The following is a 27,650-nucleotide window of genomic DNA, read 5'->3' on the forward strand; positions in this document are numbered from 1 at the left end:
TGGTTAAAACAAATTCAAAATTCTAATAGAGAATTTTTTAAAATTATTAATATATAAATATTCGAATTATTGCGTGTTTGGGAATATTGATTGTTTTAAATAAAACAGAAACTGAAAATAAATATGAACTTTTGACATTGTTTTCATTTTGTTTAATTTGGATCCTCCAGTGGCACAGCGGTATGTTTGCGGACTTACAACGCTACAAACTTGGTTTCGATATCTGTGGTAGGCAGAGCACAGATAGACCATTGTGTAGCTTCGTGCTAGCATTCAAACAAACAAACTTAATTATTGTATAGTACTCTTCAGAGATCAATTTATTTGTTTCATATCAGAGTCACAAAATTTGTGATGAAGCGTTGACACATGCGTGTGTGCATTATCATATTTTTAATTGTTTTTTTACTTTATTTCCAAAATATTACGGAATGCTTATACAAATCCAAATATCAATACTTGTTCTTAATTATCACATTAATATAAATTTTCACTTCAACATTTATTTTTGTCTCAGGTTGATTTAAATCATTCTTGGCTTAACAAAGCTTTTCGTGGATCTGACACGTGCATCCGGGATAGCTGTTTTTGAATTTATGCTAAGATTAACATTTAACATCCTTGACGTGGATCTTACTTGCTTGGAAGCTGAAACTTGTTTTCAGAAACAAATTGGTAAATATGTCCGAATATTTTTTTATCATCTTAGTAACGGTTTCGGATGTGGTGACTAAATCAATGTTTAGTATTGCTGAGAATTTTGGATAAGGCTTACTTACTATTGGATTAATTGAAGCCTGATATATGTCAGTAGGATTTAACATTTATATACAGTGATCTTTTGAGACTTATCGGCGGTCCTGGATATTTTACCCTGACTGTATATACATTCATGCAGTTGAATGTGCAAATTATTTTGTGTATGCCCAGCAGTAATGTCTAGCTTCGTTTATTGAAATATAAAGATCCATGAATATAGTTCATCTATGAAAAATTGCATTTAATAATGTACCCCGGTGGGACAACGGTAAGTCTTCGGATTTACAACGCTAAAATCAAGGGTTCGATTTTCCTCAGTGTACACAGCAGATAACCCAATCTGGCTTTGCTATGAGAAACACGCACGCAGAGTTAATGAAATAAAAAAAAAACGAAAAATGTTGATTTGTTTCGTTGTAACTATAAGACTCATAACTTGCGTTTATACTAAGTATGTGCTCGATCAGTCGAGTAAGTGAAGCATTATTGTGTAAGACTAAGCAGATTGGCCATGAAAAATTGGCTGATGCATATTATCTACTGCTCATTATAGTCTTAAACCTCTGTTACAACAGTCTAAGAGATTTTTATAAAAACCTTACTCTAGGTTTTGAAAAGCTAGGACAACTTTCATTTCAGCCAAAGAACATTGCAAAAGTAGAGAACTGACGACTAGCGCGATGGCCCCTACATGGCCAGGTGGATTAAGACGTTCGACTCGTAATCTGTAGGTCGCGGGTTTGAATCCCGGTCGCACCACACATGCTCGCTCTTTCAGCCATGGGGGCGTCATAATGTGACGGTCAATCCCGCTATTCGTTGGTTAAAGAGTAGCCCAAGAGTTGTCGGTGGGTGGTGATGACTAGCTGCCTTCCCTCTAGTCTTACACTGCTAAATTATGGACGGCTAGCACAGATAGCTGTCGAGTAGCTTTGTGCGAAATTCAAAAACAAATAAAGAAGTGAGGAAACGCTTTTTTGAAAGTGTTACTATTATTAGTATTTATTACGCCACCTATACATAAAAAACACATTTCAGAAATATTAGCTGCAAATTGTAACTGAAATCTATATTTGAAAATTTTACAATAAAAAAAATTCGTCTCACTTTGATCTGTTGAATTACTGGATAACTTAATAGAACTTTCACACTTGAACCATAGTGAGTTTTTTTGACTTGGTTGTTCTTGTGCGTGTATCCGTTGCTGTACAATGACACCTAAGCTATTTCTATGCGTAGTGTCTGGTTTCCAGTTTTAATTAGAGGGCCATGAAGCCGATGAACATGAGATTAGTCATATGGTTGATTAACAGCCTAGACCTCGTTTTCGTAACATAAGGTTCATGCTTTTGAAATCCTGTTTGCATTCGGAAGAAGTGCGTGGGATGACTTTTGAACACCTGATTAAAGGGTTCAGATCTGATAGAATATGACGGCCACAGTTGGGTATAAAATTCATGTCTGCTGTGATTGTTTTTGAAAATGGCAATTTGAAACGTTTACAAAGGGACTCTTATTTCCTTTTTTTCATAGCCTGGATTTATCTTTGCTGGCTACTCAATCATGTTCAATTTTTAACCAATATCATAAACAACATGAAACAACGGTTATTCATACCTGTGTTTTTCATATAGCAAAGCCACAAAGGGCTATCTGCTCAGCCCACCGAAGGGGAATCGAACCCCTGATTTTAGCGTTGTAAATCCGGCGACATACCGCTGTACTAGCGGGAGGCTTATTCATACCAACATATTTTCATGAACCAACTGGGTTACGGCCAAGCACTTCCATTTCCATTCCAAACATAGTTTCTGAGCTCTGTACCTTAGAAATGAATGAGTTAGTGATGCAAACTTCATTTCCTTAATGACGTTCTCAGCTTCTAATATCTTTTTATCCTGGCATTCCTTGATTGCTTCTAAAAGTCGTATGCTACGACGAATTAACATGTCTGCATAAACTATAGTAATATCCCTTTTCTGTAAAGTTTTGGAAAGAAGAGATAGTTCGAATGATATATCGTGCATAAGTGTCAGAGGGAGAAGAAATTGTTTCGATTAAATGCATTTATAAAGCCTTCTGAAATATTCGGTCAAATTTTGATCGATTTTTATCAATGCCACGACTAAGGTTAGAAATGATATCAGCGCCTTTCCAAACAACTGAAAAAGTTCTGATCGAACTTGCAACCCATCTAGTTCCCAACGTAATCCAATTTTTATTCATCAAGCTTTGCTGCACACTGTTGAATTTTCCTTTGGTTCTCAAGAGATTGACTGTATAAAGAGCACAGTGTATCCATGAATTAATGAAAATTATTCCAATCATATACTTCGGAAATTGCATTTTCAGCTGACAGTTACAAGCGGCGATTTAAGCAATACTATACTGTAATATTAAGATTTTTCTGCAACATTCGTTGAGCCATCAGATTTTTCCCTAGCATTACGCTGGTAAAATCAACAAGATAATAATGAAGATACTTGTGATCAAACCCATGTACATCGTGACAAGTAGTGTTCGCTTGTTGTTTTCTTCATTTTCTCGGGCAGTTCTACCAAATGCAGAAAGAAACAAGTAGATCATTTGACTTATACGTTTCATATTTTAAATAGACTGTCAAAGTAGTTTTGCTACTAAGTGTGGTGGAGTCATCTATCAGAATAACTATTTTTCTCTTTTTTTATTTCGAGTTGCACTCCCTCGATCCCATTCCTTGTGCAACATGGTCAAGTGTATTAGTAGTACTAAATCGCGAACTCACATCTTTTGGAATCTCTGTGCCAGTTAATTCTTGTAACTGCTACAAATCAAAACAGTAGAATATGGTTTATCATATTTGGCTATATAATATGGAATTCTAAAGATTTCACAGGTAACCTCTACTTCAGATTTATTTGAACGATCCACAATATTTTGAAGCTGTTCCCTAACACTAAAGAATTTGTGCAGCATTATTGTGTGACTGTGTCTTCAAATGGAGTAGATTTTTTTATCACGAATCTTGGTTACACTGATCTGTGCTGCAATCAAAAGAAATTGAAACTGGGCTCCATTCTGTGGAATAACTAACACTTTGTGATTTAAATGGACCTAGATTTGTCACATCAGAGAATGCTGCACAGTCGATTTTTCCGAAATCGCTTACAAGTCTTTTTTTATTTCCACATCTTCCAAACCTCGTTTCACACAGACTTGGGTTCGTCATTATTCCATTTAGTTTTATGTTGCCCTGTCAGTATTAATTCATTGCAATTTGATGTATCACTAAAGTAGCTTGTGGAATTACTTGTACTTATACATGTTGCGTTTATTTTCTTCTGTGAGTTTTTTTTTTTAGTACAAAATTATTGCAGGAATGTTTGTTTGTATTTTTTCACTCATTCTTAAGGCTACGATGTATTTCCTTTTTTTTTTTAAAGATAAAACAAAGTCTGTGTTTAGTAAAAAGGCTAAATTAGAAACACTAGCTGAACCTGTATTGAAAAATATAGACTAATAAAAATCAAATCCAAAAGAACCAGATCAGATAGAGCTTTATCGTGAATATTTTCTTACATGTCTATATAGCACAAACAGTTTGGGGAAATTACTATCGATGGTTCCAAGGGCAGTGTCACGTAAACAGTTTAATGCCATGACTAGCAATTTATTGTTTTGTTTTTGAAAGGGTTTTATTTCAAATGTTGACAGCAGAATAAACATAGAAAATAGGTGTGAAAAAAAATTAGAAGTAGAAATTCTTTGGAGATTTACTTTCGAATTTCGTGGTCTATAATGAAAAGTTTCGACAGTGCTATTCATTTTATTTCGTCGAGTTTGTGGCCCGACATGGCCGAGCGTGTTAAGACTCGTAATCTGAGGGTCGCGGGTTCGCATCCCCGTCGCGCCAAACATGCTCGCCCTTTCAGCCGTGGGGGCGTTATAATGTGATGGTCAATCCCACTATTCGTTGATAAAAGAGTAGCCCAAGAGTTGGCGGTGGGTGGTGATGACTAGCTGCCTTCCCTCTAGTCTCACTCTGCTAAATTAGGGACGGCTAGCACAGATAGCCTGAGTAGCTTTGTGCGAAATTCAAAAACAAGCAAACATCGTCGAGTTTGCAAGTCAGTTTCCAACAATACAAAAACTACAGAAATTAAATGTGTGAAGGTGAAAAGTATAAACCCTGACAATAAGTTGTTTGGAACTTTGTGATCAATACTGACAGAAATACACATTTTATTTTGCATCTTGCGGTCTTTCCTTTCAATATTCTTGGATTATTTGCCTACAACTAGGATGAAAAGGTTAATGATTCTTTCTTCTAAGGGTGGATAAAACTTCATGAAGTTAGGTCGGATTCGTTCGAAATTGTGAGGAAAATGCGTTCTGGCTAAAAAAAAAGTAAGGAAATGCTCACACCACTACATGACTGTTCACAATCTATAACTACCTGATCAGTAACTACCAGTTACTGATAGCCCAATGTGGTTTTGCTATAAGAACACATACAAACACACCAGTTTCTGAATTCATGATGTTTACAATGTGTAACTACGTGGTCTACCTGTTAATAAACTGCATGTGTTTGCAATGTATAAGTATATGATTACTTATCTTCTAGTGTTTACATGTATATCTACTTGTCTACCAGCTCCTGAACTCCTAGTCTTTACAATATATAACTACCTGGTTCATAAGGGTTACTGAACTCCTGATGTTAATGGTGCATAATTAAATGGTCTACCTGTTACTGAACTCTTAATGTAATTAGCCTAATTTTCAAACTCTTTTATCTTGATAGTCAAAACACGTATACGATACAAAAAAAATTGTACCAGTAATTTTTTCCTAATTAGGTAGTGAGCTGAGCTGACGGAAACAACCAAATCCCGTGCCCGAAGTTTTCACTCCTGACTAGATTCCCATAGCATCACCATGTGTTATAAAAATTATGAAACGGTAAGTGCACATTTTGGCTTATTAATAATATGTAACTGACATTGTGTTGTTTTTTTTTAAATATACCTATATTTTTCTCAATGGAAACAATCACCTGTACTGACAAATTTGCTAACTGGATAATTAAAGGGTGCATGTCTAGGTTCCTAAATTGTGTTGAAAATACTGTTCACTGAAGGCTAGTAGACTCTTACGTATTTAATGGGTAATAATATCAGCATCAATTTTAATGTGAGAATAATTATAGTAGCATCAAGTTAACGCAACATTTGGGTGTTAAACCCTTACAGACATAAACAAAAGATAAACAACGAAATATTATTCAGCATTAACCGTCTAAGCTTTTCTTGACGATGCTCTTTTTTCTTTATATCACCCCATTAAACTGTATATGTACATTTCTCCTTCATTTCTAAAACCTTCCTGTTTGTGATTATAACGAACGAGGATAAGCTAGCTGAGTGACACACCTACAGTAGTTTCATGTTTCTGCTGCTTTTACTAAATGCAAAAATGTCGCAAACAAAGCTAACAATAGTTTCAGTATATAGTATAATATAATTATTATCCATTATAACGATACATATAATGTGTGTGTAAATAATTTATATATATAAACCCCAGGAAATGGAACTAATCTCGCTGCGGCATTAACGCCAGGATTAGACTGATTAACTTACTTATTTTAACTTATGGCATGCATGTAATAATGCATTTGCACTACAATGAAACATGCGCTTAAAATTAAAATGTCCTTAATCCGTCAATGAATTAATTAAACCATTGCAATTACAATAAAGCCTGAATTAGAGCGGTACGTTATATTCTTAATTGTAAAAAATCAATCAAACAGGGAGTCACTTAAAATTTATTAAATCAACATAAAAATATTTTCATTAAGTACATTCATGATAGAATTAAATGGCGAACATTTCTCAAAATCGTTTTGAACTTCTGATTGTAAATATTCCATTAGGCCAGTGTTTTCCGAACTTTAAATAGTGGCACCCTCTCCCCTTCAAATTAAAATAATTTTTGCAAGTGGGAACAGAAAAAAAATCAATATTTTCTTTACGTGGTTTTATATCATTTTTAAAATGAGAAAATGTTTGTGAGAAGTCACCAGAGGGCAAGGAGATAGTTTTTGTATGGTTGTCGTTGTCTCAAGTCTTCTTCTGTCGTTATCCTTGAGTTCTCCCGCCAAAAACCCCCACCCTCATCCACCAGTTTGGAAAATACTGCATCAGGCAGTTATAATAAATACTTTACGGTGTAACTCGCCATCAACGTACGATCACGAATACTGTAATAAGCTATTTGCTTTTGGTACGTAGAATAAATAGTTACTGGTTAACAATATAGCTAGTCCAAAAAAGGACCTAAAATACCTGCGATTTGTGATACCTTTGATATCTTATGCTTAGATAATTTCACATGTTAAATGTGTAGGTACCAACGATTAGGTGATTTTATTATTTTTAGCTGCTGTAACACTGACTGGAGCCCAGAAATGTGCACTGTTTGCTTGTTTGTCTTTTGAATTTCGCGCAAAGCTACACGAGGGCTATCTGCGCTAGCCGTCCCTAATTTAGCAGTGTAAGACTAGAGGGAAGGCAGCTAATCATCACAACCCACCGCCAACGCCTGGGCTAGTCTTTTACCAACGAATAATGGGATTGATCGTCACATTATAATGTTCTCACGGCTGAAAAGGCGAACATGTTTGGTGCGACTGGGATTCGAACACGCGACCCTCAGATTACGAGTCGAACGCCTTAACCCACCTGCACTATGTTTCTAGTAATAGTAGTTTTTAAACGGCGTTTGAAATCTGATACAACAAAACCTGTTATAATGCTATAATTGAGTTTTTTCGGGATTGGCAGATGACTCACAGAAGTAATGAGAAATAAAATTGAATGATTTATTGAAAACGTGTGCATTAGACTGTGGAATAAAAATGATATCAGATTTATTGTAAATCAACAAAGTAATTTCCGTCTTCTGCTTTTTAAGGTCCTGATTATTTCTAGTCCAATCATAATTTACATTTCGTATGACGGAAAGCTACATATTAAAATAAATGTATTTTACTTTGATTTTATGATAAATATTCCATATTTGAAGCTTTATCAATAATTATAGTACTTTATTGTAAAGCCAAAAGTATTATACCTTTTTTTAAGTTGATAAATATTATTATAAAGAATACTAAAAACTGTAGCATCATAAAACAAAATAATCTGACTAAAACAAAACCTACCTCATGAAACAATTACGAAATTAGTAGCATAATAATGTATGCTGTTAAAAAAAGGACAATGTTAAACCACTCTGTGAAAAAAACAACAACATAAAAGCACACCTTGTACTAAATAACTAGAAATAAAGACTGAGTTTTAACATATCACAATGTATTGTTTTTATATCTGACAATCTTAGATCTAGAACACTTTTTCCCGAGAGAGTGGCCCAGTAGCTAATGTGTTGTAGCTATAAATTTGTGTTCATATTCTCAGCATGTGACTGCAAAAATACGTTTTGCATTGTAGTTGACAACGAAATTATACAAAAATCAGATAAGAGTAATGCAGTAGTTAGCAGGGGGTTTGTTTACTAATTGCCTTTCTTTAGTTCCGTGGTATGCAAGCTATGGACGCTGAGAGTCGGCAGGGAGGACACGTTAACATGACTATAGGGGCATGAAATGATATCTGAAAATAAAAACTTAAAAATGATCAAGTTTTAAAAACTGTCGTGCATATATTGTTACTATTGTGAAGATAGCCTTTATCTGACTTTGCGCACAAAACCTAAATTAAAATCAGTCAGAGCTGGTCAAAAGTGGAATGCTAATGGGTTGTATTTTCAGTATCCAGATACATGTGTGTGTTTTATTTATTATATTAAACTAATGCTAATAAGTGGAGAAGAAACATTTTGGATTTTCTTTATCATATCACTGGTCTGGTTGTTGTTGTTTTGAATTAAGCACAAAGCTACAGTGGGCTATCTGTGCTCTGCCCACCACGGGTATCGAAAACCGGTTTTTAGCGTTGTAAGTCCGCAGACATACCGCTGAGCCACTTGTCTGGTTCTTTAATAAAAGTAACTCCATAATGTATTGCGAGTTTTTCTTATTAACCGAATGACTCCACAAGTAGTTTTGTTTTTCCAAATAAATCGAATGTTCTATAACTTCAAGGTACAATTTTGCATACCATTATAAAGTATTAGAAAAAAAAATCAATTGTTTTGCAATTATTTCTTCATTCAGAAAATAATTGTTTCGTCTGCAAGTTCTCACACGTCTATCTTTGTTGTTGTTGTAATATAAGTAAAATAATTTACTGAATTAAATTAATAATAACAGCAATCAAAGAGATTGCATACCCTCATCCCTCCACTCCTTTCCGAGATTGCATGCGATTATTTTAGATAGTGTCAAATTTTACCTCTTGAACACTAATAAAATCCTTTTCAGATTCAAAGGATCAGCGATCCGGATCTTTTTTTTCTTTGTAGTGTAATGAAGAGTCTTAACCTTAATGTGCTCATGAAATTTGATACAAAACCCGATCATACTTTACAAGAGTTATTAAGCCCTATTTTCCCATTATAAAAAAATGCTCAAAGTGACCGAAAATCCTGATTCAAACCAAATTTTGGAAGGACTGTCCCGTTCTGGCTTCCAGTGTGGTGTAAAATTTCGTCGCTCTATCTGTGTCAGGATTTGTTCTTTGATTACCTGGGCCCTTCCAGGTGCTTTTGACTTCTTCCCCCTCCTGCACATGCTGTTATTTACAGATTAATGTTATTTTATTTGCTACTAGAGGATCGAGGCTAATTACGCGAACATGCTCTGACTCATTTCAAGGCCATGTCCCTGTGGTTGAGTGAAGTAACGTTAAATGCATAGAACTAACTATTGTTTTGTTTGGTTGGCATATAGTCATATATTTCAAAAACAGTTCCAGGGATATTTTAGCATTTATATATATATATTTTAAGTTAAGACCATTTATACAAATATCTACTATATTTTCAAATTAACTTATAATTATGTTAGGTTTGAAATGTGTAGTAAGTAGATGGCCTGGTTTTTATTTATTATGTTTATATTCACCGAGGAGAGGTGCTTGGGCTATCGTCATCATATTTGCAATATTTGTCAAGTTCGCATAATAAGTCCTGTTCTGGTACAACGGATTTACAACGCCAAATCAGGGGCTCGATTCACCTCAGTGGACTCAGTTCAATGTGGCTTTGATGTAAGAAAGTACATATACACACTCGCATAATAAATAATTTTTTTTCTCAAAATACTTTAGTGTACTATCAATGAGTCTTCTGTTACTGTTGCTTTCAAATCAGAGGAAGCTATTTCTAGGAACTTTATAAGCGGTTGTGAGTAGTGAGTTTTGTATGGTTTGTAGTTTACTTTGTAGTAGTTTCGGGGCTACATTTACTCATGCTGAGGCTACATGGTCAATTGCAGGTTGTATGTATGTGTAGTATGTTGTCGGTTGTTGCTTCATTGTTTTTACCAGTTAGATTCCTAGTATAATTTGTTTTTTTGCCAGATCTTGGTTTTAATATTTTAAAGTGTTAGTTTTAAGTCATAAGTTAGTCATGAAAATTTGACGGATGTAGCAGTGTGGAGAAGTGTTCCATTCATATATAACTTTGGTTGTTCTTTTATGTGTTTGGCCAATTTTGTGAAGACTACTAGTTGTTTTTTTTGGTATGTTAATTTTAATCCTGTATTTTTGGCAATATTCACTTATTCTGTTTAATTGGGATTGTAAATTTGTAGCTGCTATAGATGGTGTGGGGCATTCTTCCATATTATTTGTTAAGTAGTTGTTTACTTTATTATCAAAATGTGTGTTCATGTCTTTTGAACGTATTTTGTAACTCTTGTTTGAAGGCTTCAGCTTCTTCTGAGTCTTTATGTGTTATGGCTTTGTTTTGTAATGTTGGGTATTATTTTGTAACGTTATCTCAGTTTGTGGGTCTTTTTTAAATGTAACCAGAATTATTTGGGTTCTGTTTTTCCATTTGCTTTGGAGCAGAAATTGTCCAGTTTTCTTTGTATTAAGAGCTTAAATTCTGTTCGCATTTTGTATCTCATTGTCTTTGTGTTTTTATTGATTGGTTTCGTGTTTTCCATGTGTTGTCTTCGTTGTTTAATAAGGGTGTGAGTGTGGTTTCCGTGCGTTGTTATTTTTTTTTACCCAGTGATATTGATTATTTGGCTTTTTTTAAGGCGCTTCATAATTATTTTACAGTACTTGTCTGTTTTGGATTGGTTCACAGCTGTTTGATATATTTTGATAGGTAGTGTATTATATAGTACCTTTCGATATTTTTGTCAATTTGCTTTTTTGTAATCGAATTTTTCTTTTTGGTAGGTTGTATTTATATAGGGAGTAAGGATGAAGACACGAGATTGGTAAATAATAGCTGTCAATATCTTTTCCCATATTACGTTTCGTTAGTTTTTCACTCATACAGTATGAACTTAAGCAGAGATGTCTGTTGTTTGCATACGAAGTATTTTTCGGTGTGACATCATTTTATATGGCTATATTGGTGGCTAAAATTCTATTACTTTTCTCCTATTTTCGTTTGTTGTTGTACATATGTAGTTTTTGTGTTTACTGTTTAGGTCTCCTATAAAGGTATAATTTTGATTATGGGAAAAGATGTTGCCAAATAAATCTATATTTGTTTTATTGGAAAACAGTAACTTTCTGCTACAGTAACATTTATTTGGTTGTTTAGAACATCTACTGTTATACATTCATTATTACTGTTAGTTTATATTTGTTCCGTTTGTATCTTGTTATTCATTCTGACTTTTCTAATAGTTGAATAGCCGTATATATTATTATTTTTATACAGTAGTGTTTTGCTTATTATTACAATTTCTAGGTTAGTTTATTTGATTGTGTCTTCGATCTCGCATTCTTTGAAGGTTTATGTAGGGCTGTATCCAGTAATTGATATGATTATTTGTGATATATAGTGTGATGTGTTTTTTGGCAATGTTTATTTACAGTTCTATGCAGTTTTTGGTTCGTGTAGGTTCTGAATATTCTGCTATGAAGTCTATGAAAATGTTTTTGATGTAAACAAATATCTGTGTTTTTCCCTTTGTGTCAGTCTATTATTGCATCATTATTTTCTTATGTTTCAGCTGTTTTTGTGGTTCAGTGGTGTTCTTTCTCAGTGTGTATCATTTACGGTGGTTGTTGATTTTAGTTGTTAATTGATTATTGGTTGTTGCTGTTTTCAGTGACTGTCCATTTCACTTTATCTTGTTTAGGTATTGGTAGAAGCGGTTGCTTTATTGGTTGTTTCCTTATCATTTGTTATTGGATTTTTTATTCAAAATATGCGTTGTTTTATTTATTTGTATTTTTCACAACCTTTGTAATGTGCTGTCTGTTGTTCACCACAATTGCAACATCCTCGTTGTTTTTGTTTGTTACACTGCATTACATGACGCTCCACACCACATCCGACACACCTCGGTGTTGCCAAACATGCTGCAGAGACGTGTCTGAATCCTTGACAGTGAAAGATCTGAGTGACTATTACTGCTAGTATCTTGGCTTGTTCTACTCGGTGTCTTTGATACCGGCCCGGCATGGCTAGGTGGGTGAAAGCGTTCGACTCGTAATTTGAGGGTCGCGGGTTCGAATCCCCTTCGCATCAAACATGTTCGCCGTTTCAGCCGTGAGGGCGTTATAATGTGACGGTCAGTCCCACTATTTGTTGATAAAAGAGTAGTCCATGAGTTGGCAGTGGGTGGTGATGACTAGCTGTCTTCCCCCTAGTCTTACACTGCTAAATTAGGGACAGCTAACACAGATAGCCCTCATGTAGCTTTGTGAGAAATTCAAAAAACAAACAAACAATCTTTGATACCAGAATATGATTCCATTGTTTATTAAGTTTAGTGTTATTTGAGTTTTATATATCTACTCTTACTAGATTGGTGGGTTTTTGTGTTAATTTCAATATGATTTTTTCGACTTTTATATAAGAAATAGTTTGCTCTGTTAATGCCACTTCATGAAATTGGGCGTTGTCTATAGAGTAATGAACTCCGCGTATGATAAAATATTTCGGTTGTGTCTTGTTTCCAGGTAGGTGTATATTTATTTGAACTGTTTTAAAGGTGTCTTTCGGGCATTTCTTTAGTAGTCGGATTAGACGCTTTATGGTGGTTATTGTTGCTTTCCATTATATATGTAAAAAAGGCTAGTGTGGATAGAGAAATAACTATGTAGAGGAGCGAACAACTTTTCGACCTTCTTCGGTCATCATCAGATTCACAAAGAAAGGGTAACTGATCGGTAGCTGACCACATGTTTGAAGGCGGCTGTGTAATTGAGTGTAGGAATGTAGAGGGCGTGCTTAGATGTTGGATATGGATTGTTACTTTCCATTTCCATCGCTTGATATCTGTTGCCAATTGTTGTTTGTTGTAACTTTCAGGCGTTTTTCTTCAGTAATTAGTGTTTTTTTGGTGGTGTGGTTTTACTTATAATAGTGTTGTTTCTTTTGATTTTTTGGGGTTTTTTTTGTGTGTGGAGTTTCATCTTTGTATTTTTGATGGGACTAGGGTAAAAACCATCTAGTTTTGTAATTTCTTGCTCTGCATCTTGTAATGTATTATTCCTGTTTCGTTTGATTTTGGCTAGTAACATCCAAAGTTCTTTCTGCGTTAGTTACCTTGATATTTGCTGATCACAGTACTAGCGATTTATCTGTAGTAGGGGGGCACGTATTCTCCTTCAGTATGACAGTTTCTGCCCCTTTAATTCATAATCAGAATTTTACAATGAATTAGAGAGCTTAATTTACTTTCTGTGTGCTTTTCTCTGCTTTCGTGAATTACTTTCTTGTTTCTGTTAAATCTAATTGTTTCTAGCTTCCGAGTGTAGAACAATTATTGAGTAATTACAATGACTTGTGTAAAAGTTTCGTGTATATCGGTTCATAAGTTTTTTAGATACGCACGCGCGCCCGCGGGAACACCCCCCATCCCCACCCCCACACACACATGGAGCCGACTGCAAAATCCTCTCTCCCTCGTACTGGGGCAGAGGTTAAGTTAACTTCTGATTAAAAGTGAACTGAGTTTAAAGAGCCTTGCTCCATATTCTGAAATCTCACATGATTGTCTCTGTTTCTGTTTTTCATGTAATTTTGGTTTATCTGTACGCTGAAATTTGTAATTTTGTCGTTATCCTCCTTTTCATTTTCTTTTCTGTACGTTGTAATTCTTGTTTTCATGTAAGCACGTTGATTCGCTGGCACACGACAGTGGAGAACGGATGTTGATAGGTTTGCAAGTGGATAAATATTTAATAAGAAGAGTGTAGATTGAAAATGATAGGTTACTTACCACTAGTGAAGAGGAAGACTGCAAAATATTGGAGAAAATTAAACTGGTAGAGCAGTCGTGATAAACAGAAAAATATTCCTTCAGACATTGCTACTTTATTTTTAGTATTGCTATTTCTAATTGAATCCGCAGGGAGGTGTTCATGCTGAGTTTGAGAAGTTAAAATTGCTTCCTGAGTATTATTCATAGCAATTAATGTTGACAGTAATATGAAAAATAGTTGATAAGGTTAGATGGGGCTTGGCATGGCCAGGTGGTTAAGGCATTTGTAATCTGAAGGTTGCGGTTTCGAATCCTTGTCACACCAAACACGCTCACCCTTTCAGCCTTGGGAGCATTATAATGTCAAGATCAATTCTACTCTTTGGTGGTAACAGAGTAGCCCATGAGTTGGCAGTGGGTGGTGATGACTAGCTGCCTTTTCCCTAGTCTTACACTGCTAAATTAGGGACAGCTAACACAGATAGCCCTCATGTAGCTTTGTGAGAAATTCAAAACCAAACCAAGGTTGTATGGTTGCCTTTTACTGTATTTGTGAGTTGATTATATTAAACGTGTTCCCACTAATCAATTCATTCTAGATATGAAAAAGTAATATTTAAATTTATTGTTTCTTACTTAACAAGAAATGTCAGATATACCCATAGCAACTAGTGTTACTCTCATGGCTGGCTATTCTCATTTAAACATAAAGGAATCTATAACCTTGAGATATCACATAGCCTATCATTAGAAGACACTGGCTAACCATTTCCTCACACAATGTGCAGCATTACAGCATTTGAACCACAAATTTTGCACTGCAAGTCTATAATTTCACTGTTGACTCACAGAGAAATTAAAGAGCAATCACACAGTTAGATCTTCATCTATATAATCAACATTTACTGAGCAAATTTTAAACACTTCTCTTTAAAATTGACTTATCTCTCTGAGAACCCAGCAGTGTTCATTAAATAAACCAATATTTCTGAATCAGTTAGATGTTGAATTATTATATCTACAGTTCGACCCTCCTCAAAGTTGAAATGTAATTCCTGCAAGAATTACTGTTCTGAATTTTAATTCTTCACATTACACTGTTTTGTTATTGTTTTAGTGACAGATGATGTATTATAATGTGTTTTTTTTTTAATTATTTAAATAGACTTTCTACAATATTTCGTTATGATTTATTTTGTACCAGTAAGTCTGGAGACAGCTCCAAGAGAAGAGTTGAAAACTTGTTTAGTAAACAAAGAATTTGAACCTGGTTAAACTAAAATGTTTTAGCACTATCAAATCTATTTTTCATACAAAATAATTTTTAGTGGCTCCCTCCTCATAGATCAGACATAGCCACGTGGTTAGGACGTTTCACTCTCAATCTGAGAATCATGGGTTCGAACTCTTTATATATTCGCTCTTTCAGAGTTGGACATTGTATTGTGACTGTCAATCCCATTATTCTTGTTCCTGACACAATTATTCCTGTTGTTCCACCAATTTCTAAATTCATAATAAGTTTAAAAAAATCCTTCCTAATTGTGAAAATGTATTTATAAGATAAGTAATATTCAAATCTATTTTAAACATTATAATTTACAATATTAATGGAACGTTAGTAGTATGAAACGTCATTTTGGAACCAGAAGTAAATGTAACTGACTGACTTTCAACAATAACTATTTACCCATGGACAATAAAAGAATGTGACTACAATAATTACAGGCGTAACCCAAATATAGTTTTTACAAAGTATGAATGGTAAATGTTATGTCGACAAATTTAAGTAAACTGAGATTTATTTTGTTTCATTTGCAAACAATGTTATTAGTATTCAAGAAAATCATTATATTCTATTTAATATAAATCACTCTGACAATATCTTCAATTTTAAAATTATTTTTTTTTATTCTTAATACAATGAGGATTTTGATATTTGTTCAATCTAAAATCTAAAAACATTTTTACATCGAATCTGTCCTTAACAAAATTATGAGCAAATATATCATTAATATTTTTATTAGATATAAATTTGGACAGTAGTTTTCATTTTGATACAAGTCTATGTCTGTATTATCCATAATACACATAATATTATCCACTGAACATGTACATGCAAGCTAAGGAGATCTAACAAATTGGTGAACTGTTTTTCTGCATAGTTAGGTAGCTGATTTACTAACAAACACACCTTCAAGCTTCCTTCTCATACACAAATCAACAAAAGATTTTCCTCATGTGACATTTAATGCTAAATTTATACCTGATTGAAGTGATTGTTTTTTCTAAAGGTAATACTCCATTTTTTTTAAAAGATATGACTGAATGAAATAGGTTGCTTAAAACATCTCTCAAACTATGCCATTGACTACTTGCAAAGTAATCTTTTCTCATCTGGTAATTGTAATACATATCATAAGCTACTGTGTTATTATGGTAAGGCACTTTCATGGTGATGGAAATGAAGCATAATGATGATTATCCCTTGTCATCCTTTATATCTTTCTTAATAGTATGAAATCTCTTTTTAGATACAAGCCTGTAATGAGATTTCATAAACGTTTCAATGATTATGTCTCAATCCTGACCTTTAATTTGAATAACTAAGAACAGGGTTTACTTCTGAGTAAACATAGAGTGAATAAATCTTCTATGCATATTAACAGTATGTGGAGTTATAGTGGGTTTTGGAAATATATTATTATATTTGCAGATCCAAGTAGTACATATAACATGAGATCAAATAATACAGAGGATCTCTTTTATATATTGACACTTACCTTTCTGTTGAATAAGTCATAGTCAATGCAGAATGTGTTGGATTTGAGGGCTAATTCATTTAATTGGTTTAGTATTCTAATTAAATCTTCAGGCTCTTTGTTATGACCCAGTCTAATATAAATGATTTTATTACAATCTTCAGAACTAGGAAAGGAAGTGTACATTATGCTAACTATGTGGATACTGTAGTTCAACCAAGACAACTTCCCTTGAGGTTAACAGGTCTTGCAAGATGTGTGATATAATTTGTCAGAGTATTGTTGGCAAAATATTTCACAGAACTTTCTAGGTAACATCATGTACAACAAGATTGACGTGAGTGATCCAGCTATTAAGCTTATCAGAACATCCCTTCCATTTGAAGAAATACCTTTGTTTTTAACTCTTCCTTGTTCATAGTATTTTTTCCACAGCATATACATTGTTTAAGGACTTGTTAACACACAATTCAGAGTTGTAAAATGTTCCATCTAATTTTTCTTCAAGACAGTCTTGCAGTTTGTACGCTGTGGTTTTTTTCCAGTCTCTTGTGAACTGTAAATATTTTCTTAAATATAACAACTATTGGGCAAACAAAAATACAATTTTTTTTTCATCCTTTGAATGGGCAATTCATAGTGTAACAGATTTACTGTTGTACATTTATTTTAGTGCTTACTCTTGTTTTCTTTTTTGCATGTGACTTATATTCTTAATTGTGTATTGCACAAGTTCCACCTGCCTTTGAAAATTGTAGAATGTTGTTGAATGTAAAAATCAACAATACTTGTTTACAAAAATGTGCTACATCATTTTTGAAAATTCTAGAAACTTGTGTAATTGGTGTATTAAAACTGACGTTTCGAGAGACAGAGAGAATATTATTGGGCAGCCACAGTCAGTATGCTATAGGCTTAAAAAGCTATTAATGTATATTAATCAGAAAACTACAGAATTTGACCAGGGATGCTATAGATTTTGAACATTACAAACTGCTTAACTTATGTGAATTATTTCAGATGTTATTATTTCTATGAGGACATTAAATATCTTTGCTGGAAGGGGTCAGCTTGAACCCACTATGAGGACAGCCAAAAAGAAGACAGTGTTAGGATAGGTGAGGTGTAACAATATCAACTCAAAATTAATTTGTTTGTTGTGGACCTGGATCATCAATAAAATATTTAGTACTAAACTGGATATAAGACTCAGTATAGTTTGTAAAAAGTGTTGTATATAAACCATCATTTATAATAACTATTAATAATAACTGTTATCATAAAATTTTGTTGTTGTTTTTGCATATTAAAATGTATTTGTGTTGAAAACGAAAATTGTTTGTATCAGTCTTGTTGGCAAATACCATAAATTGAATACATACTAACATTTAATTAACTACTAAGCTCAAATTCAAATTTCTGGTTATTTGAGATAGTAATACAGAATGTACCTAACATAATAAATCGTAGACTCACCTGAAATAAAAAATAATATGTAACAACATAAATTATGTGTAGATCAGATGTGTGAAGTGAATATTGGAATGGTTAGTGTAGAATTATATTAAGTTTCATGTACATTTATAAGCATGGTTTACCACACTAAATTATAGTTTTACTATTGTAGAAAAGTATATCTTTACCTTTCACAAATCTTGTTTGCTTGATCTCATATAGATATATTATCATCAATAAGTAAATAAGATTTTTATGCCAGTCAATAAAGCAAATAATGTAGGCATGATTATACAGAATCAAAGAAAGAATCTATGGAAACATTGTGATGTATTTGAACCACGACTTGTCGAAAGTGAGACATATGGATGCATATATTTTTATAAAGTATGCTTTTAGCCACTATATAAAAGAAGAATGAAAGCTATATTACATTCATTTCTGCCTACTGATGTATCATGGACAAAAATCAGGGGATGAGATGTCTGTCCAACAACACTGAAGCTGGGACAAGTGTAATTTCTTTTGATTTATTGCATTCATCACTTTTGTTTTCATAACAGACATTTAGTAAATATCTAAGAGTAGAGGAATTTAATATTCATAGACATTTATGAAAATGTCATGCTAGGTCTACAACATTATAACATTCATAACAGACACATTCAGCAGCACCTCACAAATATTCTAAATTCATTATAGGTAATGCACAAAATATACTAGACAAAACCTCACAACATTTACAATTCAAAGGTAAAGTCAGAGTCAGTATATTTTCTACACATTTAGATAAACCTATTAGCATGTGTTTAAAAACATGCACATTTAGTTGCTTAAATATTATTGTATAAGTTGGTATATAATGTTTGTTACTGCAATGACTATATAAACAATCTGTTGCTTGTGCTTATTGTCACAGATTTTGTATATCAATAGACTTACAATAGACACAAAAGTAAAAACAGAAAACAAACAGTTTTGTCATGTAACAAATTCTTTTCAGTGTAAAATTTCTTTCATTATCATTGGTAGGATGTACAGGATGTGAACAATTTTTTTTATAACCTCTATGCATCTATGTTTCCTCCAGTCAATAGATGTTAAAGACTTCTTCAAAAGTTATTTGTTTCTTGATTTTGAGGCTGACCAAGAGATGGGAATTCCTGAACATGGCCCATAATTTTAATGATAAAGGAAATTTTTGTAAAAGATACAATGCATGAAATGAGTTTTCTGAGTTCGTATTTTCTGAGGAACATAAGAATAGCATAGCCATAACTCCTCACACGAAAGGATTTTAATAATATGTCATTTTAAAGTATTTTATCCATCAAATCATTATTGTTAATGGTAGAAAGATAATGACCATGACCATCAAACCCCTTAAAATTAGGGTGGTTGATAGTTACAACTTTATCCCTATATCATTGTTATCATCCCCTAAAAAATTTGATTTAAATGAGTTACAGAAAGGTTATTTTCCTAACCAGTTTAACACAAGGTTAAATCAAAAGCATTAAGGCCATATACTCGACATGAGCTTCTATTCATCCAAAATCATGTTAACACGTATAAGAGAGAAATTTATGGAGTGGTACAAACAGTACCAAGAGGAAGGGTACATCTGTGATTTTTAAGATCTACAGGTAAGTCTTTTGATAGTTATGTTGTTATACCTAAAATTGTGTGTTCTTTGAAAATTGAAAGATACGTAATTCTACAAGCATGTTTATGTCATGGTAAAATGCAAAATGTAAATATAGAATTTAATCCAGACAGAATACCGGTTGTAAAATTTTGCCTTAACCCTTTCTTGGGTTTTTGGGATATGTCGAAGGACAAATTGCCATTTACCTCTATAATATCTGTTATACTGTATTGTTTGTTAATGTGTGATAAGACCAAAATTGTAACAGACGTCAATATCAGTTGATGCTGAAGTAGCTTCTTTTCATTTGAGACACATGCACAAGTATAACATCAACAAGATCAAGCAGATGTTTTACTGGTGACTTTCACTACTGCTTGCAAGCATCTGAAATTGTAACAAAAACTGGAAAGATTAGGATCATATGTCTTGTGCTACAACACTGATATCATTGTTTATATGTTAAAAACCCAAAAGCAAAAACTAACTCCCTGTGTACAGCAAACGACAATATCTTGCCATATGGCTACTAAACCTATTTATTCATTCTTTGAGAGGCTGGTCCCTTGTATATAAAGCAATTCATATTGTACATATCATTAGAGTTTAAGCTAGATTACCATCTGCAACACTAGCTTAGTACTGGGTCCAGCTGGAAGTGATTCAACCCAATTTGTCAGCAATGTATTATCAAATTGTTATGTTATTATTCATCCTCTTGCAGAAAACAGTGTATCTATAGTGAATATCAACAGTCGTGTTGTAACTTAATGCAAATCATTCATAATATCTGTTTTGTCGAAGGTTTACCAAAATGTTTAAGGATTGTATGCAACCTGAAAAGCCTAATCTTTTTATAATTGACAATCTTATGCATGAAAATGTAAAAAATAAGAGTTTCCCAACTTTTTATGTGTGGAAATCACCACTTCAGTTTTCCTTTATTTTTCATTGCACAGAGTCTGTATCATCAGTGTAGAGAAATATGTAGTATAAATTTAAACTCTCAACAAGAGACAAGAATCAGATGAATGTTTTAGCAATCCAAATGTTTCCAATACGTTTCAAATGCTTTAAAAAAACTTTCCATGATGCAACATGGCATCCTTTTGGATATTGAATTGTTAATATGAAACTGCAAACTCCTGACCAAATGTAAGTACTGGTTTATTTCCAAGAGATGAGATTGTAGTGTACATGCCCAGTTATATACATCTCCATACATTATGACGACTTCAGCTGTGATAGATATTGAAGGATTTTACCTGAAAGATGGACCATACGTTATTAAAAAAAACTAGCAATCAGGTGGTTATGTAGGTGTGTTTTCATTTGAACAACCTTTTTTAAAGCAATTTTTATCAGAATCAGATTTCAGAAAATATGACTGGGTGAGTAGAAATCTTCACAAAATATCCTAGAAAGGTGAATTGTGCTTACCAAGGGAAGTGAGAAAACCAAACTGTTGAGAAGTCTCTTTCAAATTTCCTGCTATAATTTAGTGTCAGTTGGTTGTCCCAGAGTTAATTAATTCCATAAATCATCTCTATGCTGTCCAGTTCAAAATAATGACATAGCTTATTATTATATTGTCAAAAAGGTCAGTTTTATATCTATATGGCTTGTAAATGATTTTATAAATATTTATGTAAAAGATTTATATATTTTTCACATGCTTTCTTTTTGTCATTTATTTATTTTGACACTTAGTTAAATAACACCATAATTTGCTCTGAACATTAACTAAACGTACACAAAAGCAAATTAAAGGTATGATTGCATGAACTAACAATGATTTTATAACTTGTATTTCTGATTGTTCTTCAAATGTTTTAGAGAGTAGTGTTCTCATGAAGAATGTACAAAAGTATATGTGTGTGATGTTAAACCATGATGAAGGTATCTGATTATTTCTGGCAACTGCTGTAACTCAAGTGGATGAAAATATTATTTTAGGTGTTTTTCATGTTAGAGCTGGTAAACAAGCATACTTAATTTTAAGAATTTATATTCCATTGATTTTGTTGAAAGTGACAAATTTATTCAAAAGCTATTGGACTACTACTGTAAAAATAATTAACTTCAAATATAAATGTAATTATTACAGTTGTAGTTTAAGAATTTATATTCCATTGATTTTGTTGAAAGTTGCAAATTTATTCAAAAGCTATTGGACAAAAATAATTAAATTCAAATATAAATATAGTTATTACAATTGTAGTTACATATCCATATAAAAAAATTGACAAAATTTGAATATAGTAAAGATATTAATGATATAGGGATCCATACTTTGTTTCAGGGAGATTCAATGTAAAATGTTTTCACTAGATATTTTATGCAAACCTTTAATAAATATATTAATGATATACTTGTGAAATGCCTTTACTGGATATACCTTTTCATGTAAGCTAGATATCAAACTCCTTATTCTACTATGATTAATAAGGGTTCTTTAAAAATTGTCAGAGTGATGTATATTAATCTTTTCATGTCTTAATAACTCATTTGTAGATGAAACAAGACAAATTACATAAAAGAGAACTACAGGGGCTGACAGAAAAGTTGCCCCCCTTAAATGTTTTCAAGTTATTGTATCCTTTATTAGATAACAGAAAAATTTGTAAAACTGTATGATTTACTTACAATGCACTCGAAGAGATCTATTCAATGTAATCTGAAATCCTAATTTTAACATCAGATTTGGTAAGTACCTGAACTTTTCATGCATTTAATTAAATATTATTATAAAAAATGTCATGTACCTGATGTAGTTTCTTAGATCTTATTATTCCAGTTAGGGTACCAACTGACCAAACAAGTTTCTCTGCAATGATCAAACCTAAAAATGAAACTCAAAATAACATAAACCAGTTTCACAAATTAATATTTAGTTGGCATTCCCTTGGATTTTAGTACTGCTTCACATCAGTGAGTTGATTCAGATATTTTCCAATGATTGACTGCCATCCTTCATTGAGTACTTCAAAAATTCATTTTCTGTGTTTGTCTTGCAATCTTTTGTTAATTGGTTTATCTCAACCAATAAATTTTGAAATGATTGACCTGGCAATTCTGTATCATCAGTTCTCTTATTTCTAAGATATCTTTTTATGATTTCAGAATTGCAGAGAAATTTGTTTTATAATATTGTAGACTAATTGTAATAAGAAGATCTAAGAAACTACAGTAGGTGCACAATATTTTTTATGAGAAAACTAATATCACAAAAAATTCAGATATTTATGAAAGCCAGTGTTAAAATTAGGGTTTGAGATCATATTTGAACAGAGCTCATTGAGTTTGTTCTAAAAACTTAAAATTTTACGTATTTTTTCTGTTGTATAATAAAAGATGTAACAAATTAACATTTTCAGGGGGAGGTGCACTTTTTTGTCTACCTCTTATATAATGACACATATCACTTCTACTGATTTAAAAAAACAAAAAGTTTCTCACTTCTGATATTTACATTAAGTATTTGTTGATTGATCTTTCTTAGATGTTTTCATGAGGTGAATGGGTGCATACTGTAGTTACTGTCCAAAGTAGATCTTGTTTACTTCAAGCTCCCTAGTGACGTCTCATACTACTAACGTTACACTACAAAACAAAAACAAGTCTTTGCTTCTAAGATTCACGTAGGTAACCATAACCATTACAAAAAAAATCTAAATACACTTAAAAGCTTTCACAAGTGAGCAGTAATGTGTGTTCACTGACAAAAGCTCATCTTTAAAAAAAAAAAATCAAATGAGCATTAACACCAAGCACAGAAAAAAGAAATTAAAAGAATGAAGATTTTATGTATATCTATGGATCATTGTTAGAAATGTTGTGGTTCTTTATAATTGTCGGTCTTGGTCTCATTCTATTTTTTGTCAGAATTTAATCTATAAATCCTTATAATGAGAGTTCATACTTCATTGTTATCTTGTATCATTGTGCACTCATCACTTTGGTTATATATTTTTTTTACATCTGAAGATTAATTTACAACTTGTTTTAGTATTGTGTTTGATCTCTTTCATCAAACCATAGATTCAAAATTCAGGTTAATTCTGAGTAACACTTTCAGCTATTTTTTTTCTATTGTAGTTACAAGCTTTTACTTATAAGGCTAATCACTGCTTTCGAGAATATCACACAGAGGTTGTATCTTATTGGAAAATGGAATTGGGATACTATTAGTTAAATTGCTCATATGTCTTTCCAAATTAATGTTTGTTTTTATCAAATGTACCTGAAAAAATGATAGAAAATTATTAAAGTATTTTTTGTGCCCAATACAGTTGTTTAAACAACTCAGTCTTATTATAATGTGTGTCATTATCTGTTAAGCAAAATATCTATTTGCATGCAGATGAACCTGAGAAGCTGTGAAACCAAGAAAAGTCAGATGAATGCCAAGTTACCTAAATTAAAAGAACATTGTATCTGCTATATATATAGTGGTCTTTCGACCACTACCAGAGCTCTTGATGTACATATATGTACAAATTTGTATTTTGTTTTCCACTTTCATGTAGCCTTTGTAACATGGTTACAGTACACTAAACTTTGTTCAAGCATAGTATGCAAACATACCATGGTTTTCTACCTTTTGTAATAACATGAATATTTTTAAATTATTGTTTATTTATTTTCCTCATTGTCTTGGCAACAGCACATGGTTCAGAGTTGTTAACATTGTCTTGTTCTAGTATTTATTTTCATGAACCTCCAAGTGGCACAGCAGTATGTCTGCAGACTTGTACTGCTAGAAACAGTATGTAGCTTTGTGCTTAGTAATAAACAAGAACAACTTTCTGTCCTTGGCAAGAATTTGGGACATTATAGCCCTGTGGCCTTCAAGAATTCAACAGTTCTCCTCTGACCCACTCAAGGTATGTGTTATTGGTTACTTGACAAAGAAATGACTTCAGGATGAGTGCATCTGTTTCTGGAAGAATGGAAGAGAAGGAGACTGAGCTGATTGTATAACTTTGGTAATCATTAGCAATAAATGCCTTTTATCATAGTGATTGGAACTTGTAAATCCAATACCAACAAATTTACTTGGGTGTGTAAGGGGAGGGGAGTATCATGCGAAACATCGCTTTTACTTTTGCATATTGACTTGCATAACATTTACATTACACACTTGGTCATATAACATTTTAGAGATAGTATTAGGATAATTTTTGTCATAGAAAATAACTATTTAGATATAGTCAGGCTTTTTGTGTATAACAATTTGACCAGACTAGATAGTGTAGATATTTTTTTTTTACATTTTGATTGAGATAAGATATATATGCATGAGAATAACAACAGAAAGTATTCTATCTTCAAAAGTAAGTAAAATGCAAAACTGATATTTTGTATGTTTTGCTTTGTCCTAACTTATTATAATAAAGATGTACAAGGCCGTATCTAGCTGTAGGCCAATTACAAAACCTCTTAGAGCCACCAGAAGTCTGACGTAGTAATATTTTATTGTGTTTTTTTGTAGTTAAGCATGGAGCTACAAATGGGCTGTCTGTGATCTGTCTACATTGGTTTTCAAAACCTGTTTTCTAGTGTTATAACTTAGTAATGGATAGAGTAAAATGTTTTAAGCAAAATCAGTTTTAGTTGTTCTGCTCCAGTAGAGTATAAACGTTGAAATGTGTAGATTAACTTTTCTGTTTAATGCTGCATCTATTATGCATTGAATACTACACCCTATTAATGTTGAACTCTCAAATGCTTGTTCATGATCGTATTCTCAATTAATTTATTATGACGTGTTTCATAAGCATGAATACAGATTACAGATTGTTAAGGAGCTCTGCAACTGGGGTGTTAGGATTCAATATCAAAACAAGATTTCTGTTTTTTAAAAATCTCTCTTTGTGCATTGCACTTGTTCATAGGCTAGTAAAATTTGTAAATTAGATAATAAAAAATTTTAGTTAGGATTTATCAAAAACAATTGTCTTTATCTTCATACCTTTTCATATAACAATGGCAAGCCTAGATTGTGTGAGAGGGGTAGAAAGTATGCATCTAGATCTTAAAAAATAGTAAAATAAAAGATAAGCATGCTGCTTTGGAAAATTCTCTAACATTTTAAATGATCATCAGTAAATATTTGAAAAGATACAGTATTGAGAGAATTAATTCTACTATTAATTATAGTAAAAATATGAGAATAATCTAATAAGGAGTGGTAAATATTGTGAAAGTAAAAAATGAAGCTTTCAAAAGTCTACCTAACAACTCGATGTGATGTGAGGTTTTGAATACCACTGTAAGTGTTAATTTAGTTTCTTCAACATAAATAGTAGATACCGTTGAGGGCAAGTATGTTTCCTTTACCACTTTAAATGATCCTGGTGAGTGGGTTTTACCATTAAACTATAATCAAGTATGTAATGTTATTCAATCTTTAGACAAAATGGTGATTTTACTATAGATGATAAAAATACATTTAATTCATTTTATTATAAATGTATTTTAAATAATAGTGAGAAGCATGAATAAGGTGGGTTAGTGTATTTTCAAAATAAAGACAATTTGACTTTATTGTTTACTTTCAAACTTACAAACAAGGATTGCTCTTGCTTCTCAAGGTTGTTCAGACTGAGTTTAGTTTTCAAATTATAAGAAAAATATAACAAAGAGTGTATGATGAAATAGCAAGACTGCAAAAGCGACTAAATAGTGGGATACAATGGACAAATATGAATATTCTCAACTAGAGAATTGATGGCAGAGAAATGTTTTAGAAAAACTTCATGCTATAGTTCAGTGTTTGGCATCACTTAACCATTCCTATTACTAAAGACCATGATCTAAATGGCCTGTAAAAACCTGTGGCAATTTTTCTTGATTGGTTAAATGATTTGGATAAATTTCATTCACTTATATAAGAACATTTTGGTCATATCATGAGGAAAGAAATACACACTTTCTACATCAGTGAGACCATCTGAAACAATTGATTTAATGCTTAAAAGGTAATATATTAAACATTGAAGGAGATGAAATATTATGCATTTATTTTGGACTGTACAAAAGGTGTGTATCATACTGAATATATGACAATGATTTTGCACCATGTTGAATACAGTAATGGGGAAATTGAAGAGCATTTTATTGGTTTTCTGCCAGTGCTAAAACAACAGATATACGTCTATCTAAAAAACTATAATGATGATACAAATATGCATGGTGAAAATATTGGTATAAAAGGAAGAATATTTCAAAACTATCTGTGAGCTTTCTTTTGTTCTTGTTGTTATAGTTGGAATTTGACCTTAGAGATGCTGCTTTATCTTGTACAAAGGATGAAATATTTTTGATTTATTTTAAAGGCTTTATACTTTATCATCCTCAAATCATTTGGAGAAACTAGATAGGAGTGTGTAGATAAGGAGAAAGCTGTTTGATTTCAAATTGGAGAGGCTTGTGATGCTCTACTAGAACTATTGACAAACTGTAAAGGTGATCCTGAACTTTGCAGCAAATGATATTTTTTTCCATTGATGATATTTTTTATTATCTCTCAATGAATGTTATGATTTCTAATAAATGTAAATAACTGGTAGTGGCATAGATCTTGGGTGGATGGGTGGGATACATCCCCCCTTCATTTTAGGTGGGGGGTATGGTGCATACAATCATCTCCCCCTACAGTTTAGTCTGTTGAATT

The 27,650-nt window shown here is 32.6% G+C and overlaps 1 protein-coding gene across 4 annotated transcripts in view; it reads left to right on the forward strand.

Annotated features, from left to right (window-relative positions):
• Window positions 1–27,650, forward strand: part of Glut1 (Glucose transporter 1) — a 189,732-nt gene that overhangs the window by 114,822 nt on the left and 47,260 nt on the right. For 3 of the 4 annotated variants that reach the window (XM_076452041.1, XM_076452061.1, XM_076452032.1), the window contains exon 2: window positions 5,601–5,703. In XM_076452041.1, the coding sequence (XP_076308156.1) occupies window positions 5,680–5,703 (24 nt within the window). In that variant the 5' untranslated portion in view covers window positions 5,601–5,679. Of the gene's footprint in view, window positions 1–5,600; window positions 5,704–24,675; window positions 24,859–27,650 lie in introns of all 4 variants that reach the window. The other variant, XM_076452051.1, reaches the window with a different exon arrangement.

The sequence above is a fragment of the Tachypleus tridentatus genome, chromosome 1, assembly GCF_004210375.1.
Source record: "Tachypleus tridentatus isolate NWPU-2018 chromosome 1, ASM421037v1, whole genome shotgun sequence".
NCBI classification, from domain to species: domain Eukaryota; kingdom Metazoa; phylum Arthropoda; class Merostomata; order Xiphosura; family Limulidae; genus Tachypleus; species Tachypleus tridentatus.